The sequence below is a fragment of the Perognathus longimembris genome, chromosome 28 (genome assembly GCF_023159225.1).
Source record: "Perognathus longimembris pacificus isolate PPM17 chromosome 28, ASM2315922v1, whole genome shotgun sequence".
Lineage (NCBI taxonomy): Eukaryota > Metazoa > Chordata > Mammalia > Rodentia > Heteromyidae > Perognathus > Perognathus longimembris.
In genome coordinates, this window is record NC_063188.1 from 63802153 (window position 1) to 63826487 (window position 24335).

Consider the following 24335-nt stretch of genomic DNA (forward strand, 5'->3'; position numbering starts at 1 on the left):
GGTGTCCAGCCCGTCTCATGGCTACCTCATGTTCACAAATAGATTTGCTATTCTACTCAAGCTCTCATTTTGCCTATTTGACTTTAGCTAGAGGAGATTGATGGGAAAAGCTCATCCTCATTCCTTCCTTTCACCTACAAAAGATTTCAGAAGAGCTTGAATTGGATGATTGAATATGGTCCAAAACTTGTGGTTTTTACTATTTCTAATCAACATATCTATTTATTAATCTGTTTCTCTGTTTTCAGAAATACTAATATTTGTATCTGACAAATGACTGTTTTATTAAAATCTATATGACAGTTTTCCTTACATTTATTGTTGTGTGTGTGTGTGTGTATGTGTGTGTGCACATGCATATGCATGTGTGTGTGCACATGCTGGTACTGGGGCTTGAACTCAGAGCTAGGGTACCCTCCCTAAGATTTTTTGTTCAATACTGGATATCTACCACTTGAGGCATACCTCTACTTATGGCTTTTGGCTGGTAAATTGGAGCTAAGAATCTCTTGAGTTTGCCTTCCTGGGTTGGCTTTGAAACCTCTCTCTTCATGTCTCAGTCTTTCCAGAGTAGCTAGGATTATAGGTATGAATCCCTGGCTCCCAGCATGTCTTTTTTTAAACTAATAGATTGAAGCCTGTTTTTAGATGATTTTTACTTTTGCAGAAAGAATGAATGAGAAGCACAGTGAGTGCTCTTATGAGAGTGAAGCACTTTTGTATTATAATTGACAAGCATAGCCAATATTGACACAATAAAATTAAATTCCATTGTAAAATACATTAGGGCTCACTTTTTGCGAATTTGACAAATGTATAACGACATGTATCCACCACTATACTGCCATTATCCAGAACAGTTTCATGATCGTAAATATTTCCTGTGTTCTTCCTCCACCACCAAAACTCTAAAACCACTGATCTTTCCTTTTCCCAGAATGTCATATGATAAGAATACTGCAATATGTACCCTTAGCATTATGCATTTGAAGTTCATCTACATCTTTCTTTGGCTACATAACTCTTTTCTTTCTTTTTGTTTTATCACTAAATGATATTTCATTGTATAATATGATTTATCCATTTACCTCCTGAAGGACATCTTGGTGGATAGTCCATTCTGGTCAGTACAAAAAAAAAACTGCTATAAATTTTTTTCTTTTTGTAGGTTTGTAGGCCTTAAACTCAGGGCCTGAGCACTGGCCCTGAGCCTCTTTGTGCTCAAGCTTAGTGCTCTACTACTTGTGCCATAGCACCACTTTTTTGGGTTTGAGTGGTTAATTGGAGATAATAGTTTCATTCACTTTCCTGCCCTTGCTGGCTTTGAACTGCAATCCTCAGATCTCAGCTTCCAGAGTAGCTTGGATTATAGGTGTGAGCCACTGGCGCCCTGCTGCTATAAACTTTAATGTTTAGATTGTTGAATGTATGTAAGCTCTTCACTCAATTGATGAGGTATTAAAGAGCGTAAACTTCTGGATAATATGGTAAGAAACTGACAGACTGTTCCAAAGTGGTAGAACCATTCTGTAATTCCACAAATGGCAAATGTTATAGTTAGCATGAAATACTCCAAATGATATAATATATATAGAAGTATTTTATAAATATATATATATATAAATGCTGTTTTTAGTTATTTTTGATTACTCATGAAAATATGCTTATGGAAATGTGACTTGAGAACTTTATTAGTTTAAAAAATTTGCTCATAGCTGGGTGCCAAGTAACTCCCATCTGTACATTCTAGCTACTCAGGAAGCTGCGGTCTGGAGATCACAGTTCTAAGCCACTCCAGACAGGAAAGTTTGTGAGAGTCTTATCTCTAATGAAACAGCAAAGTTCTGGAAGTACTGGGGTGGGGGCTACCTTGCTGGGTGCCTCTTTAATAAGACTAAGTCAAAGTCGAACAAAGTAAGAACCAGGACATGGGTATTTGCAAGAGGGGAGGTGGGGCCAAGGGGAGAGGGGTAGAAGGAGGAAGGGAGAAGTGGGGACAACGCAGGCAAGAATTCATTGTATATACCACATTGTATACATAAACTGCTTTGTTAAATGGAAAAAAAATCAATACATAGCCTAAAATTAAGATAGGAGAGGGAAAGAGTGGGTTAGGAAGGGTGGGTGAGAATGTTGAAAGAGATGAATGTCAACTTCTTTGTACAACTACTTAAAGATAATATATTCCAAAAACAGTTACAAAAACTCCAAAAGAAAAATCCAAAAGTGGAGCTGTGGCTCAAGTGGTAGAATGCTAGACTTGAGCAAAAAAAGCAAACAAACAAAAAAAACCCTAAAGAACATCAGTCACCTAGGCCATTAGTTCAAACCCCAGTACTGGCACAAATAAAAAAGAAATTTTTTTTCTAACACTACTGAGAGACCAACATGGATGGTTTCCAAGAAGCCTCATAGATTGGGCCCAGTAGCTAATCTACACTCTTCTTGAATGTTCTTTTTTGCCTAAAGACTTTTTGGACTGGTGCCTGAGGCATTCTCCCTCTGCTTAGCACATTGTTTCTTGATCCTTTTTATTTACCTCTTAACAAATGTCTAAAATATTGAAGTAGGATTCATCTTTTGAGATTTTATTCTCATCTTTCTTGCTGGCTTGTGGCCATGTGACTAATACATGTACTTCTGTCTCTCATTATGTTGGGCCCTTTTCTTTCCCATGACTCTTCAATCATATATTATGTGTGCTCCTCATTTTCCGCTTAATTCCAGGAGTTCTGTGAAGGTTAATGAGAACCTTTCATACCATGCAAATCTATTGCTTGATCAGACCCGTCCCTTTTCCTTGGAGGGTGAGGGTGGCAAAATGGCTACTATCTGCCCTCATCTGGATAATTTGGGAGATGTGTACCAGTTTTGTATCCCTTCTACACTAAAAGTCCACCATAAGATTTTAAGTAACAGAATGAAGGTCAGAGCTCTTGAAGGTGGCAATAATGTGTGATTATTCATCTCCATAAATGAATGGAACTTGTTACCGGAGTTATGAAGGGAGGGACTGTGGAGGATCCCAGCTGTGATACAATTGTCAGTGCTCTGGAAGAGATTGTAGTAGCTCAGAGGTGGTCTGCATGCATCTGGATTGCAGACTTCCTGTGTAAGTAGGAAGGTTGTCTACCTCCTTTTCTTCTTCTATGTGGGGCTCTGCTGGCATTGTGCCTCTTCTGTCTTTGAAGAGTGCCGAAAATAAACCAAGGAAGCCCTCATATTCTCACTCTCAAAGACTGTTATCTGCAGTGCTCTTTCTCTCTTTTCTTAACTCAAGGCCTGGGTGTTGTCCATTAGCTTTTTTTTCCCCCCTCAAGGCTGGTGCTCTACCACTTGAATTCCACTTCTGGCTTTTTTGGTGGTTAATTGGAATTTGCTATACAAGTTTCATGAACTTTGGTGCCTGGGTTGGTTTTGAATCCCTAGTTTCAGATCTCAGCCTTTGAGTAGCTACGATTACAGGTATGAGCCATCCACATCTAGCTTAACAATCTGTTCTAAAACTAAATGATTCAATTCTGTCTGATTAGTTTGTTGGTCAGTAATTCAGGCATTTCTTCTGTCTGAATTGTACCTCCACAGAGATTCTTCTTGCAGGATCAATTAATGAATTTTCCTGCCTCTGGCTTATGAATCTACTTAAGGATGTAGGGCTGTTAAGTGTCCCGCTGGGAGATAGGTTATCCCATGTTTAGAGCCAGTAGAATCTAGAAACAGATTTTATAGGTCCAGTAAATGAGTAGTAGTGATAATAATCACAAATGGTGGGTGTAGAAACCTTTGTATAAAAATGGTCTGGTTTTCTACCTTCCCTCATCCCCCCACTTTTTTTTTGGCCAGTTCTGGGCCTTAAACTCAGGGCCTGAGCACTATCCCTGGCTTCTTTTTTGCTCAAGGCTAGCACTCTGCCACTTGAGCCACAGTGCCACTTCTGGCCATTTTCTATATATGTGGTGCTGAGGAATCGAACCCAGGGCTTTATGTATTTGAGGCAAGCACTCTTGCCATTAGACCATATTTCCTTGCTTTTTTTTGGCATAGTGTTGGGGATTAAACTCAGGGCTTTAGCTTTTTCACTCAAGATTGGCACTGTACCAGTTGAGCTCCATCTCCACTTCTGGCTTTTTGATGATTAACTGGAAAGAAGATTCTCATGAACTTTCCTGCTTAGGCCACCTCTGAACCTTGATGCTCACATCTCATCCTCTTGAGTAGCTAGGATTACAGCTGTGAGCCACTGACATCCCACAAGGTCTTTTTGTATGAGATAACAAGGGTAAGGAAATATTATATGATTTCCTACATTTAGGCTGTATTATACAGAGTTTAGAAAGTGAGCTATAGAAATGATGGTTACCAGGAGACATAGAGGGAAAAGGCTCTTATGGAAAAACTTGCATAGTTTTATCTTTTCTGCAAGTTTGGCAGTCTTGGAGGGCAGTATTAAGAGCTTCAATAGATCAGAATATCCAGCTTCATATGAAGGTTCTTATTGGTTTGTTAGATATTTTTTCAGTAAACTGAACAGTGAATCTATTTAGACACAAAACAGGAGGTCCAAATGACTTGCAGTATGTGGTTGAATTATACATGAACGCTTCAGCTTTTGATGCTTTTTTTGTGGTAAATTGAAAATTGCTTTTTAGTTTGAAAAATTCCAGATTGGTCAATACTGACTTTCTGTCTTCTATTTCCCTCTCTATCTGTTTCTACTTCTCACTCTCTGTGATCAAACCCATGGCCTTGCATATGAAGAACTCATACTACCTGTCTGCTTTCTTCTTAGCTCCAGTCTTTTGTTTTTGGTATGGAGGAATAACTTGTCTTACTGATAACTTATGTTTCATCCATAGGATGTTAGCCTCTCATTTTCCTCTATTTTTATAATACATCACAGTGAATGCAATGAGTGCTAAAAGCCAGCCCTCTAGTTGCTTTCTCTGAGGTCTTCCATTATGGTGGGGCTGATTCACCCTGAGGAAACACACCTTACTCACTGCCTAAGACAAATGTGGTTACCAAAACATTTTGATTAAACAAAAGCCTGGTATTATCTTGACCTGTCTACAGTTCAAAGGCTTCATTTTGGATTAAGTGTTTTTATGTGTCCAAGACCTATTAATACTTATATTTGTTTTATCTGGGTAGGCCATTCCTATCAGCTTCCAAACATATACATTTAGATAAGATGAAAAGTCAGGTGGGTATTCTCTAATATCATAACACATTGCTTCTACTTCTGAAGGAAATATTCTGGTCCTATGACACACTGGATCAGGAGCCAGGAGTAGTTTGTTGTGGGATCTACCCTAATGCTAACTCATTTGTGTCCCATGAAATCATTTGTACTTAGTACATTGGCTTTTCTATGTATTTGCCCATTCTCTTTCTGTGCCTGCACCCCACCTCTTTCTTGGACATGACTCCAGATATTTATTAATTAAAAACTCCTCAGTGTGGAAAGAAGCAGTAACAATCCTGTCAACCAGAACACCAGTTAGCATTCTGGTTGTTTTGAAAATTAGAATTGAACCCAGGGCCTTCCACATTTTGATCACATGCCTTATCACTGAACTACACTCCTATTTCCAGTCATTATCTTGCAGGATGTTGTATTGAAAGAAAATGACCTAGCAACCAGAAGCTTCTTAACCCAAGCTTATTTTGTGTGTTTTTGTTTATTTTTTATAGGTACAAAATGCCAGTGATTTGCTGATCAAACCCCTGGAAAATTTCCGGAAGGAACAAATAGGTTTTACAAAGGTATATTTTCCCTATTAGTTAAAATTGAGCCAATAGATTTTGTGTTCTTTCTTACTATTGAGGAAATTTTCTTTGATCAGAAGTTATAATTAACCATGGTTATCATTTATCTAGAACATAAAAGAAAGTAGCATAGAACTATTTTGTAGGTTAACTTTTTTTTTTGTGACAATCCTGGGACTTGAACTCAGGGCCTGGGTACTATCCTTGACCTTTTTGTTTAAGTCTAGCACTCTACCACTTAAGCCACAGCTCCACTCAAGAGGCTGAGATCTGAGGACTGCAGTTTGATGCCAGACAGGATAGAAAAGTTCAGGAGGTTCCCAAATTAACTACCCCAAATCTGGAAGTAAAGCTTTTTCTGCTCAATGCTGGTGCTCTACATTTGAGCCACAGGCCCATTTCTAGGTTTTTTGGTGGTTAAATGGGGATAGAAATCTCAAAGACTTTCTTGTCTAGGCTGGCTTTGAACCTCAATCTTCACATCTCAGTTGCCTGAGTAAATGGGATTACAGGTGTGAGTCGCCTGTGCCAAGCATGGATTCGTATTGTGTCTCTATGTTTCTGTGTCTCTCTCTTTGGTGCCAGTCCTGGGGTCTGAACTCAGGGCCTGAGCACTGTCCCTGGGCTTATTTTGCTCAAAGTGGTCACTCTGCTACTTGCACCACAGCTCCACTTCTAGGATTTTTGCTGGTTAATTGGATGTAAGAGTCACACAGACTTTGGTGCCAGTACTGGGGTCTGAACTCAGGGCCTGAGCACTGTTCCTGAGCATTGTTTTGCTCAAAGAGGTAACTCTGCTACTTAAGTGACAACTCCACTTCGAGTTTTTTGCTGGCTAATTGGATATAAGAGTCACACAGACTTTCCTGCGCCACCCCCCTACCCCGTTAACTTTGAAATTTGATCCTCAGATCTCAGTTCCCTAAGTAGCTATGGTCATAGATGTGAGCCACTCTGGATTTGTATTTTATTTAACCTTGGCTTCATATTTTATTTTTTGTTGGTAGTGGAGCTTGAAGAGTGTCTCTCACTCTCACCTATGTAAGCCACACTCCATTTCTTCTCTTAAAGTTTAGAGTCACCTGAAGGAATAGAGGTTTTATTTTCTACTAACATTGAAGGTATGGTGATTGAATGCGATGCGATAACTGAGGTCATTCAGCCAGGGAGTGGCTCACTTATGAGGTACCCAGTCTCATTATGGTCTCCGTAATCTTTTTTTGCTTGCTTTTTTTCCAGTCCTGGGGCTTAATGCTGTTCCTGATAGCACCACTTCTAGCCTTTTCTGTTTATGTGCTACTGAGGAATCGAACCCAGGGTTTCATGCATGCTAGGCAAGCACCCTACAACTAAGCCACATTCCTAGCCCTCAGTAATCTTTATTTTTATTTTATTGTAAAGATGATATACAGAGGGGTTACTGTTATATAAGTAATGAGTACATTTCTTTTTTTTTGTTTGTTTGTTTGTTTTTTTTTTTTGGCCAGTCCTGGGCCTTGGACTCAGGGCCTGAGCACTGTCCCTGGCTTCTTCCCGCTCAAGGCTAGCACTCTGCCACTTGAGCCACAGCGCCGCTTCTGGCCGTTTTCTGTATATGTGGTGCTGGGGAATCGAACCTAGGGCCTCGTGTATCCGAGGCAGGCACTCTTGCCACTAGGCTATATCCCCAGCCCCTAGTACATTTCTTTTTGAACAGTGTCAGCCCCTCCCTCATTTTGTCCCATTCCCCCCATCCCAACTCCCCTTTTCCCCAAGTTGTAAAGCTCAATTCCAACATAGTGTCTAGTGAGTATCATTGCTGAAATGGTCTCAGTAATCTTGTGTGTAATAAGAACAGAAAACAAATAATTCCTAATCTGATACTTCCTTAGTTTAAGAATCTAAAGGTAATTAACTAACTGAATGTGTATCTACTGAATACTAAAAGTGAGTTATTTAGAATTCATTGTGCTATGAATATAAGACATGCCTTGGATTTTGAAAATGGTGTGAACAACGTAAAATATATCCTTCATAGTTTATATCGATTACATGTTAAATTGTTAATATTTTGGATGTATAGTTAATCGTGGATATCCATGAGATCTACATCCAAGGATTCAACCAACTACGAAAGGAAAAAGTTCAGAAGGAATTATGTCTGAGGGAAGGTTGTATTGTGTAAGTGGCAGTTTGCCTAATATGCATAGGATCCTGAGTTTTCTTCCCAAACACTTTGTTTTACACTCAGGTTTTTTTTTTTTTTTTTTTTTTTTTTTTGGCCAGTCCTGGGGCTTGGTCTCAGGGTCTGAGCACTCTCCCTGGCTTCTTTTTGCTCAAGGCTAGCACTCTGCCACTTGAGCCACAGTGCCACTTCTGGCCGTTTTCTGTATATGTGGTGCTGGGGAATTGAACCCAGGGCTTCATGTATATGAGGCAAGGACTCTTGCCACTAGGCCATATCCCCAGCCCTTTGTTTTAAACTCAGGACATATGGTTTATTCTGGTTTTGATGTGTGCTTTGCAGTTTCATCAGACTAATCATATTTCACAGCTCTTAATTTTTGAAAACCATTTGTTTAGTTTTTTTTTTCATTCTACAAATTGAAGTTATGTAACACATTTATTTTAAAATATAATAATGGATAATAATGGATATAATAATAATGGAGTGCAGCTTAGTGTTAAAGTACTTGCCTACCAAAGACAATGCTCTAGGTTCAGTCACTAGTACTGAAAGAGATAAAGCAAAACAATCAAGTGAAAAATAAAATAAACCTGTACTACTCTTTTCAAAGCTGTTCATATTGACTGAACTTTAGAGATTTCTTGCTTCAAGCTACAAATATAGATCATTGATTGCACTTTCCCCTTTTCATCTTCCACATTTGCATAATTATAACACTGTTTTGCCTCTTATTTATTCTTATTTATTGTCAAAGTGATGTACAGAGAGGTTACAGTTTCATACGTTAGGCCTTGGGTACATTTCTTGTACTGTTTGTTACCTCCTCCCTCATTCCTCCCTCCCCCCTTTGCCTCTTACTTTTTTGTCAGTACTGGGGTTTGAAGTCAGGGCGTTATGTGTGCTAGGCAGATGCTCTACCACTTGAACCACTCCTCCAGCCCTTTTTTGCTTTGTTTTTCAAATAGGGTCTTGAGTTTTTTGTCCAGGTTTGGCCGTAGTCCACAATCCTTCTGATCTCTTCCAAAATAACTGGGATGAAAGGTGTAAGCTACCATGCCAGGCCCATTTTACCTCAAAAGAGGTAAAATAAAATAAAAATTGATTACCTCTATTGTTTTAAACAATTTACTCAAAGCCTATTTCTTACTTCAGCACCTTTTATTATAGTGCTGGGGCTATAACCCAGGACCTCATACATGCTTGACAAGAGCTCTACCACTGAGCTCCTCCCTTCTCTAGCCCACTCCATCAACTTTAGACTGTGGTTTGCAATGTGAAAATCTTAGCACGACTATCTTTTTCTTTTTACTCCCCCCACCCACCTTTAGTCTTTCACCTTTCGTCAGCCACTTCTCACTGTTAGGATTAGTAACTTGACTATTCTACTCTGAAATCTTTTTGGTTATTATCATTAAATTCTTCTTATTGTGTCATAGCCAGGATTTGAATTCACATTTTTTTAGCAATGACTTCATGAACGTTGCCACACATTAAAGTTAATGTATATAGTAAGTTTTGGTGGGCAGATATCGAGGAAGACTTCTTTTTTTATCCTTTCTTCCCCTGAGCTTTTTTTTTTTTAACACTACTACTTGAGCCTCAGCTCTACTTCTGGCTTTTTGGTGGTTAATTGGAGATAGTTTGATGGACTTTCCTGCCTTTGAACTCTTAGCCTCAGTCTCAGCCTCTTGTCTTCCTAGTTTCTTGTCTACTGGACTTGTGCCTGGTTAACTACTATTCCTCTTCCCTATCAATTGTTCTGTCCCATGCAAAGTTTGTGACTTCCTACCCTCCCTGTGAGTACTTTAGCTGTCACTTGATAAACAGAACCCTTCTCAGCATGATCTCCCTTCCCACCACCATGCAACTTCCCTACCCGCCGCCGCCGCCCCCCCCCCCCCCCCCCCCCCCCCCGTCCCAAGATACAAGAGGACAAATAGGGCTCAGTCCAGCACTGTTCATAATGGGTCTTTCATCCTACAGTATAGAATGCTGGACTGTCCATTAGTGATGGCAGAATAAAGACTCAGTCATCCCCTCTAGACACATGACAGGGAGAGTATTTGTACCCTTTGATTCATATTTTTTGAGTCTTGTCAAAGTTGCCCACAGTATGATGTTTTCAGTTCTTTTTCAAGGATGCCCTTGCCAGAAAGGAACAACCCATGAATTATGCCTTTGTGTGGTTTCTGATGGGACCAGTGCCAAGTTGTCTGACTAAGACATCAGATTGCATTTAACCCACTTCTTGGAGAGCTGGAGCTGGTGTGGAAGCTATGATACACTGCTCTCACCCAACAGATGGCAGAGAAGAGGGCATTAATAGCAGGGGCTTGTTAGTCTTTCTGTTTCATCTCATGCACAGAGATCATGGAAGAGCTTCAAGAAAATGACATGGCTGAAAAAATGCAGAAGGTGGGACAAGGCACAAACATTTCTAGGAGGGTCAATGAATGCAAAGGTGTTAGAGTTGGCCTGTGTTCCAAAAGCCAGAGTATGCCCTAGAGATGGTGTAGAAGCAACATATTCATCCATTACCACTTTGCAAGAAATTAACCTTGAATTTCAGAATTTCATGTGTGATGTGTCAGTGATATGTCAGTGCATAAGAAGGGACAATGAAGTAGTCAAGGTGTTACAGAGCTAAGCTGTGTGACAGTAATTCAGAAAGATACACTTGGAAAGTTTTTAGTATGACCTGAGGTACTGGATTTTCAGATTATGTAATTTCAATGGGTTGTAAATTCTAGCAACCACCTCTGGCTAATGGCTGTTGTGTGGGTATAATGAATATTTTAATTATTTTGTTGGTAGATGAGTGTAGGGCAGCTAACATTTATTTGACCAGTGAGGAAACCAGAGTTCAGATCTGCAGGTTACCCAGGTAACTGGGTGGAGACTTAATGAGGTGGGGGCTTCTGCATGTAGCCCTCAGGGAGAGGACCAAACATTCCAGCCTTTTAATAGTTGTGAAAAAGGATGAAGACTCTCTGGCTGCTTCCTGCTGACAAGGGGCGTCGGCATTAGGGGTAAAAGGCAGAAATGTGGCCCCTCCTGGAGAAGGTGAGCAACAGGGTCCCTTGGTGTTAGATGCCAGTCCTTGAATGAAGCCTGGAAGAAGTCTCATGAGACAGGGCTGGACAAAAAAATATTAAGGCAAAAGGAAGGGTTTAGGGCACAAAATTAAAAATTGGATGACTTGGACAGTTCTTACACTCAGGCATGGACATTAGATGGACAAGCTACTATCTCTTGATCCCCCAGCTCTGATTAATTTTGAAAGGGCGAGACAAAGTGACTCCAATTAGGATGTGACATAATTCTCCTCTTACTCCTCTCCATGATCCTTGTTCCTGGAACTGGCTGAGTCCCAGTGGTCTAGGTGCTTGTTGCTGGGATGGCTTGCCCTTGTTGGCATTCACAGGATTTGAACTCAGGGCCTGGGCACTGTCCCTGAGCACTTCTGCTCGAGGCTAGCACTCTACCACTTGAACCCTACTTCCAGCATTTGGCTGGTAAGAGATAAGTCTCTTCAGCCATGCTTCCAGCCTAGCTCTTCGCTGGTCAGTTGGGAGATGGAGTTTGAGAGATTTTCTGCCCGGGCTGGCTTCAAACTGCAATCCAAGGTATCTTTGCCACAAAAGCCCTTTTTTATTTCCAATTAAAACAACAAGGAGACCAAGGGGACTAGAGCTTACCTGTACCTTGTCAAGAACTGACCAAATACTTGCCAGAATTCTGCAATGACAAAACTCAGTAGATGTGATGAGTTTTAGCATAGATATATAGCTAGATGAACATATTAACAAATGACATTTACACAGACATACACACTGTGCACATAGGTTTTACAGCATGCAAAAATGAATTTTAGCAGTAGAGTCTTTTGGAATTCCAATAGTAAATTACATTTTTTTTTTGCCCAATATTTTAAAACCACGTTGTCAGTTAGAAAAACAATTTTGCTAGCAAACAATTTTCAGATTATCAAATGGAGAAACCATATTTTGATAAACTCCAGTGGGATGCCATGTTGAGGGGGGTGGCAGGACACAAACACACTAACAGAGAACACGTGGCATGGCATAATGGCGCCTGAGCTGATGCCTGTTAAACCCAACATTCACCACGTGGTCAATGCTAGAGAAAAGAACTTTTAGATATCTTTGCTGACAAAGCACATTGGTGGTCAAGCCTCAGTTTCAGAGGTCTGTGAAAAGAGGCAGCTTTGTGAGCAAGGCACACAACGATGGTACGACTTGGGAATTTTATATAGTAAGCAAGTAAGCAGGAAGATGTGAGAGAGGGAGAAAAAGGAAGAGAAAGAGAGGAAAAGAGAAAGAGAGAGCCTGAATATAAGTGACTTCTGACCATTTACCATTGCAGTGGCAAAAACTGTATCTGAGTGAGTATTTTGAGCAGGCCTCATTGCACTGTCAAGAGGCGTGCTAGCAGTTTCCCGGCTTGGGTGTGACTGTGATGCAAAACCCAAAAAGCACGGGAGAGAGGCGCCTGGTGAGTGGATGAGCTTACCGGGCAGAAGCAGCAGGCAGAAGTGGCAGAAGCGACGGATGGAGCGGCAGAGAACCCGAGCAGCAGCAGTTTCACTCACCAGGGTAGACAAGTGGTGTGGAGGTGGAGGTGGGTGTGGAGGCCAGCAATGGTATTAGTGAAAAGTGCCGCGTGGCGACTCGTAGCAGTTTGGTTCGCGGAAAAAAGGCCATCAGGACTGGGATACTCCCAGAAAAAGAAGAAAAATAGATGGGAATTCTGCCTGACCTGACTCTTAAGCCCCATCCGAGTCACGGCACCATATATGTAAGGTTTTTAAAGTAGGTAGCTGGTAAAAGAGAACGCCACGCAGTCTTCAGGCAGGAGAGAAAGTTTATTACCGAACTGCTGGCCTGTGGCCAAGATAATCCTTGGCCGGAGAGAAGCAAGAGAGAGACCCCCACCCAGCCCTGCCTTATATCTAGGGCAGGGGCAAGGGGTGTGGCCAGGTGGATTAGGATGTGACCTCAGGGAAAGGGGAGGTCTCCAGGTCTGCAGGTTACCCAGGTAACTGGGTGGAGACTTAATGAGGTGGGGGCATCTGCATGTAGCCCTCAGGGAGAGGACCAAACACAAAGCACCTTAAAAATCAGTAGCATGTCAGGTACTGATGGCTCATGCCTGTATTCTTAGCTACTTAGATGATGTGATCTGAGGATTTGGGTTCAAAGCCAACCTAGGCAGGAAAGTTCATGAGCCTCTTATCTACAATTATCCAGCTGGAAGTGGAAGTATAGGTCAAGTAGTAGAGCACCAGCCTTGTGTAAAAAGGCTAAGGGGAAAGCACCCAGGCCCCGAGTTCAAGCTCAAGTATAAGCACACACAAAAAAGAAAGAAAAAAAGAACAAAGAATAACAGCTCATTTCTAGATCTTCCAACTGTGTTTTGATTGGCTTCAGTTAGGTTTGTTAGGGCTTGGCTGAGGCCACTAACTGTAGTTAGGTCTGCTCCATGTGTCTCTCAGGGAGGTTCTTGTAATCTGTTCTTTTCATGATGATAGCAGCAATGCATGATGGGTAAGCAGAGACAGGTGAAGTCTTTTCCAGCCAGGCTGAAAGCTGGCATACTATCACTTTCTTGAAAATTCCACTTGTCCCCAATAAGTCATATGGTGAAGCTCAACCACTAAGGAAGTGAAATGAGTTCTGCACCTAGTAAAACTACCATGTCATATTAGCCAAGTACAGATATAGCACCTGGGAGAATTGGGAACAGTCTTACTTGACAGTACCTTGAGCAAGTCATGAGTGAGGAGGAGCTGTGTGATCTCTTAATTTGATATTTTTTGTTTCCTAGGAAATAGTGGTGGGGTAGTGGGGGTAACGGAACCAGCTTATGTTTACATAGAATACTAGAATCTCAGATTCTTTCCCCTCTTAGGTCTTTAGCATTCTAGAAGTTGAATTGGAGGGAGATGGAGGTCGGTCAGTACTCCTCCTACTCTCATGAAATGAAAGCTGCTTTCCAAATAGAGTGCTGGTGGCTCATGTAATCCTAGCTACTCAGGAGGCTGAGTTCTGAGGATCGTGGTTTGAAGCCAGCCCAACCAGGAAAGTGTGTGAGTCTCTTATTTCCCTGTAACCACCAGAAAACAGGAAGTGGAGCTGTGGCTCCAAGTGGAAGAGTGCTAGCCTTGAGCAAAATTGCTAAGACACACATACACACACACACACACACACACACACACACACACACACTTTCCTGTGATTCCATTTCCCACATTGCCATATTCAGCTCTTTCCATTTCCTCCGGGGGCCAAAGTCAAGCTAGAAAGGGCTGAAGTTTAAGTTGAGGAAGTCCCTCCTGTGTATAATAGCATTTCAGTGCTGTGTGATGATAGGGAGAGCTAGTACCCTTGCTGTCCCTGGAGATCTTTCTAAGCGGCATCTGTCACTGTGTGATAACACAAGTGGAGTTATTCCTGGAAGCTGCACACTGGGCTGGATGTGACTCATCTAACTGCAGGACTCTAGCTACACATGTGTATTTCTTTATTTGTGGTATTTTCACATAGTGCTCATCTGGTGCCAACAGTCCAGATAATTATTCATTTAAGCTTGCAAACTACCATATGATGAGGGCCCCTCCTATGTATCCCTGCTTTATTAAAACAACAACAACAAAAACAGGAAGACAATCCATGAACCACCACAGCAGAAACCTAAGATCCAAGCAGCCTATGAAATTTTGCTCAGCCATGCATTAGAAGGAGTAGAAGTTGGACTGAACACAGGTAGTCTGGTTCCAGGGTCTCCTCTCACAATGCAGTAGTACAAGCAGCCACGTGGGCACCATCTCAGCTCATAGACATTAAAATTAAACCAGAACACTCCACTTTTAACTAATTCTGTGATGTGGAGTGATTTATTTCACCTGGCAGAGTCTGTTTTTCTCCTGGAAAATGTGTATAATACTCTGACCTCCTACACAAAGAGGGGATGAAGATTAAATGAGATGAGGTGTCAGACAAGGTTAGCACCAGGACACAATTTCCATTTCTGTGAAATAATTGTATTAGAATTCAAAATATCTTCCTAATTGGGCACTGTTGGCTCACTCCTATAATCCTAGCTACTGAGGAGGCTAAGATCTGAGGACTGTGGTTCAAACCTATACTGGGCAAAAACGTCCCTGAGATTCTTATCTCCAGTTAACCAGGAAAAAGCTGGAAGTGGAGTTGTGGCTTAAGTGGGAGAGTGCCTTGAGTGAAAAAGGTAAAGGACAGTGCTCAGGCTTTGATTTCAAACCCCAGTACCAGTGTGCACATGTGCGCACACAGTGCGGACACACACAGAGTATTCCATTTTTTTCTTTTTGTTTCTTTTCTTTCTTTCTTTCTTTTTTTTTTTGGTCATGGGCCCTGAACTCAGGGCCTGGGCACTGTCCCTGAACTCTTGCTTAAGGCTAGCTCTCTACCATTTAGAGCCACAGTTCTAACTTCCATATTTTTAGTGGTCAATTGGAGATAAGAGTCCTGCTTTCCTGCCTGGACTCACTATGAATTGTGGCCCTCAGATCTTAGCCTCTTGGTAGCTAGGCTTATAGACATGAGCCACTGGCTCCCATCTAGCATTCCATGTGACTTGGAGGTGTTGTTAAACTTTATAGGGAGTTTCTGATATCACAGTTTCTTGAGTAGCTAGGATTATAGGCATGAACCACTGGTGCCCAGGTTAAACTTTGTAGTGTTTATGAACAGTAGTTAGATTGACTTCTCTGATTTATTCTTCAGTGGGCTGCAAGATCATTTGCTTGGGCCACTGTCTGACTGAAGGAAAAGAGCAATGAAGCAATTTTCCTTGAGGTGGGGATCGAGAGGCAGTGACATCACATATCTTGGCTTTTTAGAGTATTGCTTAGCAGTGCATCTCCTTTTTGCCTACATTTGATCCCATGCTGGGAGCCAGTAAGTATCTTAGTGGCAGAGCACTTGCTTTGCATGTGTGAGTTACTGGGTTCCATCCCCAGCTCCTCCTCCATACCAAAGCCATGGAAGTATTGAATTTGAATGTTGTGCATGCTGTTGAATCTTTCATTAGAAGTTTACAAGTTGGGGAGCTTATCATTTTTTTTCTTGACATCCTAAGGAACAGTAAATCATTGCCCAAGTGATCTTGCAAAGAAGGGACCCTAGTATGTTACTCCAGGCTGAGGTCCCATTTCCTGATGACAGAGGCATCTCTTTGCTGCCAACACAGCTCACAACATTGCCTTTGCTGCAGACTGCACTCCTAAGGGACGGGTACACGTGGGTGGAAAGGTTATATGAGCACACATCTTCCTCCAAGTGGGAGGAGGAGAGAGAAAACAGCTGTCAGCTCCACAGATGGCCTTGCCAGCCCAAATGATTCCAGCTTCATTTGGTGAGAGAAAGAGCTTCCTCAGTACATAGAAGAGGAGATTTGCTGAACCAGAACCAATGTCTGAATCCTTTGGAAATTTGCATTAACTTCCTCCAGCTAGGACAGAGTGTGTTGGCTCTGGCTGTCTGCACATAACATTCTCTAGGCATTTTGTGTGGTCTTCATGTGTGGCCCCCCACCACCCCACCTCCATCTAGCTGCTGATTGATAGAAGCTTCTCTGGGTGATATGCAAAACTCACAACCCTCAGATTTGTGGAGAGTTGCTCTTACCTCACTATCTGTTTTGATACATTAAACTAAAAGAAAGGGAGGAGGGAAAGAAAGAAAAAGAAGGAAGGGAGGAAGGAAGGAAAGAAAGGAAGGAAGGAAGGAAGAAAGGAAGGAAGGATGGAGGGAAGGAAGGAAGGAAGGAAGAAAAAAAGGAAAGAAGAGCCAGATACTAGTACTCATACTAGTAATTCTAGCTACTCAGGAGTCTGACATCTGAGGATCAGAGCTTGAAGCCAGACTGGACAGGGAAGTCTGTGAGACTGTTAACTCCAATTAACCAGCAAAAATCCGGCAGTGGAACTGAGGCCCAAGTGGTAGAGCTCGAGCCTTGAGCAGAAAAGCTCAGAGACAGTGTCTAGGCCCTAAGTTCAAGCCCCAGGATAGCAAGGAAGGGAGGGAGGAAGGAAGGGAGGAATCTCCATAAGCATGCTGTTCTTGATTAATTCTATAAAGGATTTCGTTACTACATTAGTTAAGTCTAGTAATTCTTTCATAACAAAAATAAGTAGTGATCTTTTGGGATATATCACTTAACCTTCCTGGACTATGCAGGTCCTAAAGAATAGTTCAAATGTCCTTCTTTTCTCTGGATTCCCCCTTGGTGCTAAGCTCATTCCTGGCAATGCTTCTTTATCATTTTGACAAATGGCACAGACAGAACAATCTGTGTGGAAGAAATGCTGAATTTATGCTTTAGAAATAAAATTAGAGAGCACAAGGGCAAATTATAGTTTGCTTATAGTTTTAGTACTTTGAAGATTTGTTCTGAGATTTTCTGTAACAATGCTAGTACATAAAAACAGTCTATGCCGGTATTCTCATATAAAAACGATGCAATCCTGGACACTGGTGCTTCTTGCCTGTAATCCTAGCTACTGAAGAGGCAATCATCTGAGGATTGTGGTTTGAAGTTAGCAGTGGCAGGAAAGTTGGTGAGACTCCTATTTCCAACTAACCACCCAAGGCCAGAAGTGGAACTGTGGCACAAGTGGTAGAATGCTAGCCTTCAGTGAAAACACCAAGCAAAGGGGTGAGACTCTGAGTTCAAGCACTACTACCAGCACAGAAAGAAATAATGCAATAACAATGTTTCTAGTTTTGTTTTTAGACAGTCTTTCCAGAATGTTCTAGAATGATAATAAATGTAATGCATAGTGCATTAATTAAATTAGTATAAGCAGTATAATGCATATAATCCAGTTTATAACAATCATCCCCTCCCTCCCTCTTTTTCTTTCATTCCATTTGTCCATTTCCTCCCTAATGTTTTATTCCTCTCACCTTCTGGCATATCACTCCTCATTTCCTTCATACCTTATCTGTCATATTTTCATATCAAGTTGTACAGAAATAAGTTAGACACCATTCCTGCTGTCAGCAAACTCACAGTGGACATAAGCTAATTGGACAGTTCATTAGAATTTTTGCACAATACTGAGGGAGCACAAGAGGAACCCCAAATCTAGACTAAGATACTGGAACACTGAGGGGGATGTAGCAAAGACTCCTTGGAGACAGCAGAATACAGTGTTGAAGGAGGAACTGGAGTTAGCCAGGAAGTTAAGTGTAGGGAAGAGTTTGTTCAATGGACAGCATGGTGGGTAGAAAGGTTGTCAAAGTTCTTGTTACCATCTCTCTTAGGAGTATAAAAAAATTTAGCCCTGTAGGCAATACTGGAGGCTTTCCGTTAGGCCAACTACAAATGAATATTAAAAGCCAAAACAAGGGCTGGGAATATGGCCTAGTGGAAAGAGTGCTTGCCTTGTATACATGAAGCCCTGGGTTCGATTTCTCAGCACCACATATGGCCAGAAGTGGCGCTGTGGCTCAAGTGGCAGAGTGCTAACCTTGAGCAAAAAGAAGCCAGGGACAGTGCTCAGGCCCTGAGTCCAAACCCAGGACTGGGGGGAAAAAAAAAGATTTAAGAGCAGAAAGCAAAGGAATAAAATAATTACTGTAGCAACAATAATAAATGACTGAATTATCAAAATAATAATTAAATGATTAAGGATTAATAAGATTAACCACTGGAGGACCCACCAAGGAGAGAGAAGATGAAAATAAAACACAGGACCAAGAATAAAATTTGTGTGATAACAAAATGCAGAAAGTTTTAAAAAAGATAAATGAATCACCAACCTCTATGTGTTAATACTCTTAGAAAAAGAGGAGTAAATTTCTACAAAGATATAACATATAAATATAAAGTATTTGATGTAATAAAAATGGTGCTTGTTAAGGCCAGCATTTAGAAAGAAAACAGTTTAAGAAAGGATAGTATGTTCAAGTCCAGCCTAAGCTATTGTGAGACTATGAGAAAACAAACACAAAACAACAAAGAAAGAAATGGAAACTGATGGTCATTGGTGGCTCACACCTGTAAACCTGTTATCTAGCTACAGGAGAGGCTAAAATAGGGAGGATCATGGTTCAAGGCCAGTGTAAGAAGAAAAGTCTTTCAGACTTTACCTCAGTGGGAGAAACTGGGCATGGTGATATGCACCTGTCATCCCAACTACAAGGAAAAAAAGGAAAGGATTATAGTCCAAGCCTACATCTAGTCAGGAAATCAGACTCTATATCAAAAACACCTATACCAACCAATATACTAAATAGAGAAAAGAAACTATTTATTACTCTTAAGATGGGGAGGAAGACCACAATATCCAATACCATTTAGTTCAATTCTGGACAGCCTGTCCAGTTCTATAAGTGAAATTTAAGTAAATGTACAAATATGGAAAGGAAATAAATATTGTATTATTTACAGATGATTTACCATGATATAGAAAAATCAGTCTTAGCCCCAGTACCAGCACACATAAAAAATTACCTTTGCTGTCTTAAAAATGCATATTAGGTTTAATATGAAATACAGTCAAGATGGCAATAGCAAGAGTCATCTACAAAATTCAGTAATGTATTCAACACTTGCAATAATTAACCAGTAAATAGGATATGTAACAATACCGTTACTATCAACAATAAAAACAATACAGTATCTGTAAGTCATTTTTCATAGCAGAACTTAAACCTTACTGAAGAAAACAAAGTTTACTGTAGGACTTGGAAGAAAATCTAAATAAAATCATGTATTGTACTAATAAGAACAAATGTTTTATCTTAATGCATAGATTTTTACTTTTCCTGTAATTGACCCATAAATTAAATTTCATTGGATTTTTATTGTAATAATAACCTGAAAGCTTTAAATATTGCCAATAGTTAAGTTTAGCTTTAATGAAGAAGTTTAATCTGGGTGCCAGTGGCTCATGCCTGTGATCCTACCTACTCAGGAGGCTGAGGTCTGATGATCACAGTTCAAAGCCAGCCCAGGCAGGAATGTCTGTGAGAAACTCATCTCCAATTCACCCCCAGAAAACTGGAAGTTCTGCTGTGGCTCAAAGTGGTAGAGCACTAGCCTTGAGCAAAAAGCTCAGGGACAGTGACCTGAGTTCAAGTCCTACAACCACTTAAAAAAAGTTCTAGTGACTCATGGTTATAATGGGACATGGAGATTGGGAGATGACAGTTCCAGGCTACCTGGGGCAAAACGTTTGCAGGATCCCCATCTTGATGGAAAAAGCTGAGTGTGGTGACTCATGTTTGTCTTCCAGCTGTAATATGAACTACAAATAAGATGATTGTGGTCCAGGCTGACCCAAGCAAGAAGCAAGACCCTATGTCAAAAATATCTAGATCAAACAAGGCTGGAGATATGGCTCAACTAGTAGACCACCTGCCTAGTAAAATGCAAAGCCCTGAATCTGCTCCTCAGTACTACCAAAAAAAAAAGGAAAAGAATAAGGAAGTATAAGAGATTTTTCCCCCATTGGTATTATGATATCTTACGGTTAATGGAGTAAAAACACTTATATGACCATAAAACAAAAGACGAGGTGAACAGAATAGGGAGCTTACAGGTAAACCTACACAATAATTTAACATAGAACTATTTCTTCAAATTATGGGATTGGCAAAACCAAATCAGTATTTAGAAAAGTACAAAATTGGGTTAATACCTAACACCAAAAACAGAGGTGGATTCCAGATGGATTAAAGATCTAGAAGAGGAATTAGTTGCTTTTAAAAAAAATATGTGTGCCTGTACTGGGGCTTCAACTCAGGGCCTGGGCACTGTTCCTGAACTTTTTTATGTCAAAGCTAGTATGTCCCACTATTTGAGCCATAGCTCCGCTTTTGGCTTTTTGCTAGTTAATTGGAGATAAGAGTCTCATGGATTTTCCTGCATGGGCTAGAAAACCTTGACCCTCAGATTTCAGGTTCATGAGCAGCTAGGATCACAGGCAAGAACCATCAGTGCCAGGCCAAGGTTGCTTTTTATTGCTCTTCCCCTCCCCATGGTCTGTGAGCATCTCAGTATAAGGTAAAAGTCATAGAAATCTCACTTGGTTTTTCAATTTTGGAAAATGTTTCCTGGTTGTGGAACAGAGTGTGGCAGGATATATTGTTTCTCAACAGTCCTTGTCCTTTCTTGTCTTGTTAGATTTAAGAATTGTTGAGATCATTGAGGCATTCTTGTTGTTTTGCTGTGGGGGATATGGAGTGTTAACCTTCCTGAAGCTATATAACTGATTTTGCATAAGACTCAAATTATACATATTTTAAGAAACTTTTCATTTGAGGAGCAGAAATAGATGAATAAGCAGTTGTCTTTCCAGACAGAAGAGAATACACTCATCCCAATTCAGAGGCTCTTTGTCAAAGACAGCCTTTGGCTATTCTATTCATTCATGTGAATTTTTGATCTTCCATAAAGCTAGTGGTTTAATTTCTTTTTTGTATATAATACTGGGGCTTGAACTCAGGGCCTCACACTCTCACTTTTTTTTTCTTGATTACTTGCAACTGGCAATCTATCACTTGATCCGTGGTTCCAGCCCAGCTTTTTGTTGGTTAATTGGATATGGAATTCTGTGGATTTTTCTTCCAGGGTTGGCCTCAAATGTCAATCCTCTAGGTCTCAATCTCCTGAATAGTGAGGATTACAGGCATGAGTCACAGCTGTCCAGCTAAGTGACTGTTTTCCTAGGATGTAGTCAGGCAGCATATAGTAAATGCTAGATGTGGTTCTCTCTAACATTGTTCAGTGGAAAGAGGTAGTTTCCTTAATATATGAATCCTAATATTTAATTTTATTTACAAGTCACACAACACTACATGGTTGCAAAGGACAAAACTGTTCATTAACAGAGAATAGGCAAAGGACAAAGAAACCAGGTTGGACCTATGAGTCTTGCAACCTCTGAACCCAGGGGACAGAAAAAGCACATTTTGTACTGAAATTCATAATCTCCATTGTCTCTTGTGGAAAGGAATGGTGGGAAAACTAACAAATTTATCCTTTTCAAAACAACTTATTGCCTCATATTTGATAAACTATGTTTGATAACCCAAACTGAAAACCCTGTACTTGTTAAAAACACGCTGATTTGTTATTGGAAAAACACATTGGGCCCTTTTAAAATGACAAAACTTTGGTCTTGTTTGAAGCAAGATATGTATTATTAGAAATGCAGGGCTCCCAGTGGTGTAGGAGACTACTCCACATCATCGAGGCTAGGAAACAAAGAGAGACACATTAGAATTTTAAACCTACTTAAAAATTAGCTAGAGATATCATGACACTTTGACTACCTACACATGTGATAGTCTAAAAATTTCAAACGGTGTTTTGAACTCAAGACCTTGCATTTGACATGTAGGTGCTCTGCCATTTGAGGCATGACTTTTTTTTTGCCTTAGGGTCTCGTGCTAGGGAGTCTGAACTATATATGCCTTCTGTGTAGCTGAGCTGAAGTTTGTATTAGTATGCCAGTTTGTTGGTTGATATGAGATCTTCCTAACGTTTTGCCTAAGCTGGTCTCAAATCCTGATCTCCCACCTCCACTTCCAGAATAGCTAGGGGGGAAGGTGTGAGCCACCTGGCTTGGCTAAATGCTGATATTATGTTTTCTCATGTATTTAGGTTTAAGTCTTGGACACAAGTTCTTACTCTAATCTTTGGTTATTGTGGCCCAAGAGACTACTGTGAAATCATTTGAATGCTTCGTGTCATTTGCTCTGTTACTTTGGAGCAACGGGTTAACCTATCCCTTACTAGTGTCATTTGCACAAGACCTACCTCATGCCCAGGAAAGAAGCCCTCTGAAATGTTTAACACTAGCTAAACTGTGAGTAAGAGAGAAGGAAAAACTTTTATGTTTTATGCCTTGACACTTCTGAATAATTTGAGCTTATTCTGAACATGTATTGCTTTCATGAATTTTAAGTTGTAAAAGGTAAGAAAATGTAACTGATATCAAGACATAAGAATTGAATTATACTCTTATCAGAAAACCTGTTTGAGACCATTACTGATAGCATTTAAAAATAAAATGCAAAGACTTGGAATGAATTGAAGTTAAGAAGAAACAATAAAACTTTGCAAACTCAAATACAAATCCATGATTGGCTGGATGTCTGTGATTCATACTTGTAACCTGAGCTACTCAGTAGGCTGAGATCTGAGGATGGCATATCAAAGTCAGCCCTGGCAGGAAAGCCCATGAGACTATTGCCTCCAATTAGCCACCACAAATCCAGATCTGAAGCTATGGGTCAAATGGTGGAGTTCCAGCCTTGAGCAGCAAAGCTCAGAAACAGTGTCCAGGGCCTTGAGTTCCAGGATTGGCACCAAAAAATATATTAAAAATGAAATACAAAACTTTAAGCAGAAAATGTGGACAGAAGTCCTTTTGAGAAAGTAGGCAATGGTTTCTTAGGTATGACCCCAAAAGCATAAGTAACCATAGGAAAACATATAAGCCAATAGGACTTCATAAAATTAAAAAGTTATATGCGCTGAAGGATATTATCAAGAACATGTGCATGGCCCTAGTGGCTCATACCTGTAATCCTGGTTACTCAGGAGACAGAGATCTGAGAAATTCTCTTATCTCCAATTAACCAGCAAAAAGCCAGAAGTGGAGCTGTGGCTCAAGTGCCAGCCTTGAGCACAAAAAACAATAAAAAAACAACCACAACCCTCCCTCCCCCCAAAAAATGAACCCTCAGGAATAGTACTTAGGCCTTGAGTTCTAGGATTGATACTAAAAAACAAAAATAAATAAAAAGATAAACCTAATATAGGTAAAGTAATTCAAGAAAGTTTGTCTGAAGAATAGATACAAAGCATGAAAAGATGTGTAATGCTAAGAGTCAGTAGGAAAATGGAACTCTCTGAAATGTCATTAGCTTCTACTAGCTTGAATTATAAAACAGGTACAGATACGATCTTCTGGTGATATGGAAGGTGGAGACTCTCATTCATTTCCATAGTGTAGGGAATAGAGTCTTATCCTAGAAATGTAGTTTGGTAATTTCTGAAAAGGATAAACAATTGCATGTGACTCATCCATTCCACTAATAAATCCATGCTTAAAATAAATGAAAATATTACCACCAAAAATCGCATCCATGAATATTTGTAGCAGCATTATTTGTGCATAAAGTGATGAGTTTGCAAAGAAACTATAGTATTTTCATAGAGTCAAATGTTACTAAGACATATAAGGGAATGCTGCACCCTATAAGGTACAGGTGGGATGAACCTTGAAAACTTGCTAGTGTAAGGAACCAATCAAAGCCCTAATGCATGACCCCAGTCACAGGCAAAGTCTAGATTAGGGAAGATTAAGGAAGAGAAAAGA

The 24335-nt window shown here is 40.4% G+C and overlaps 1 protein-coding gene and 1 long non-coding RNA gene across 5 annotated transcripts in view; one reads left to right on the forward strand and one right to left on the reverse strand.

Annotated features, from left to right (window-relative positions):
* The window catches only part of Ophn1 (oligophrenin 1), a 328259-nt gene that overhangs the window by 133628 nt on the left and 170296 nt on the right, over positions 1 to 24335 (forward strand). For all 4 annotated transcript variants that reach the window (XM_048336869.1, XM_048336872.1, XM_048336871.1 and 1 more), the window contains exon 5: positions 5695 to 5766. In XM_048336869.1, the coding sequence (XP_048192826.1) occupies positions 5695 to 5766 (72 nt within the window). The remainder of the gene's footprint in view (positions 1 to 5694; positions 5767 to 24335) is intronic.
* LOC125344247 lies at positions 622 to 14043 on the reverse strand. The gene is made up of 3 exons (XR_007209449.1): positions 13701 to 14043; positions 916 to 927; positions 622 to 697 (listed from the first exon to the last, which is right to left on the reverse strand). It is a non-coding gene; the product is annotated as an uncharacterized LOC125344247 (long non-coding RNA).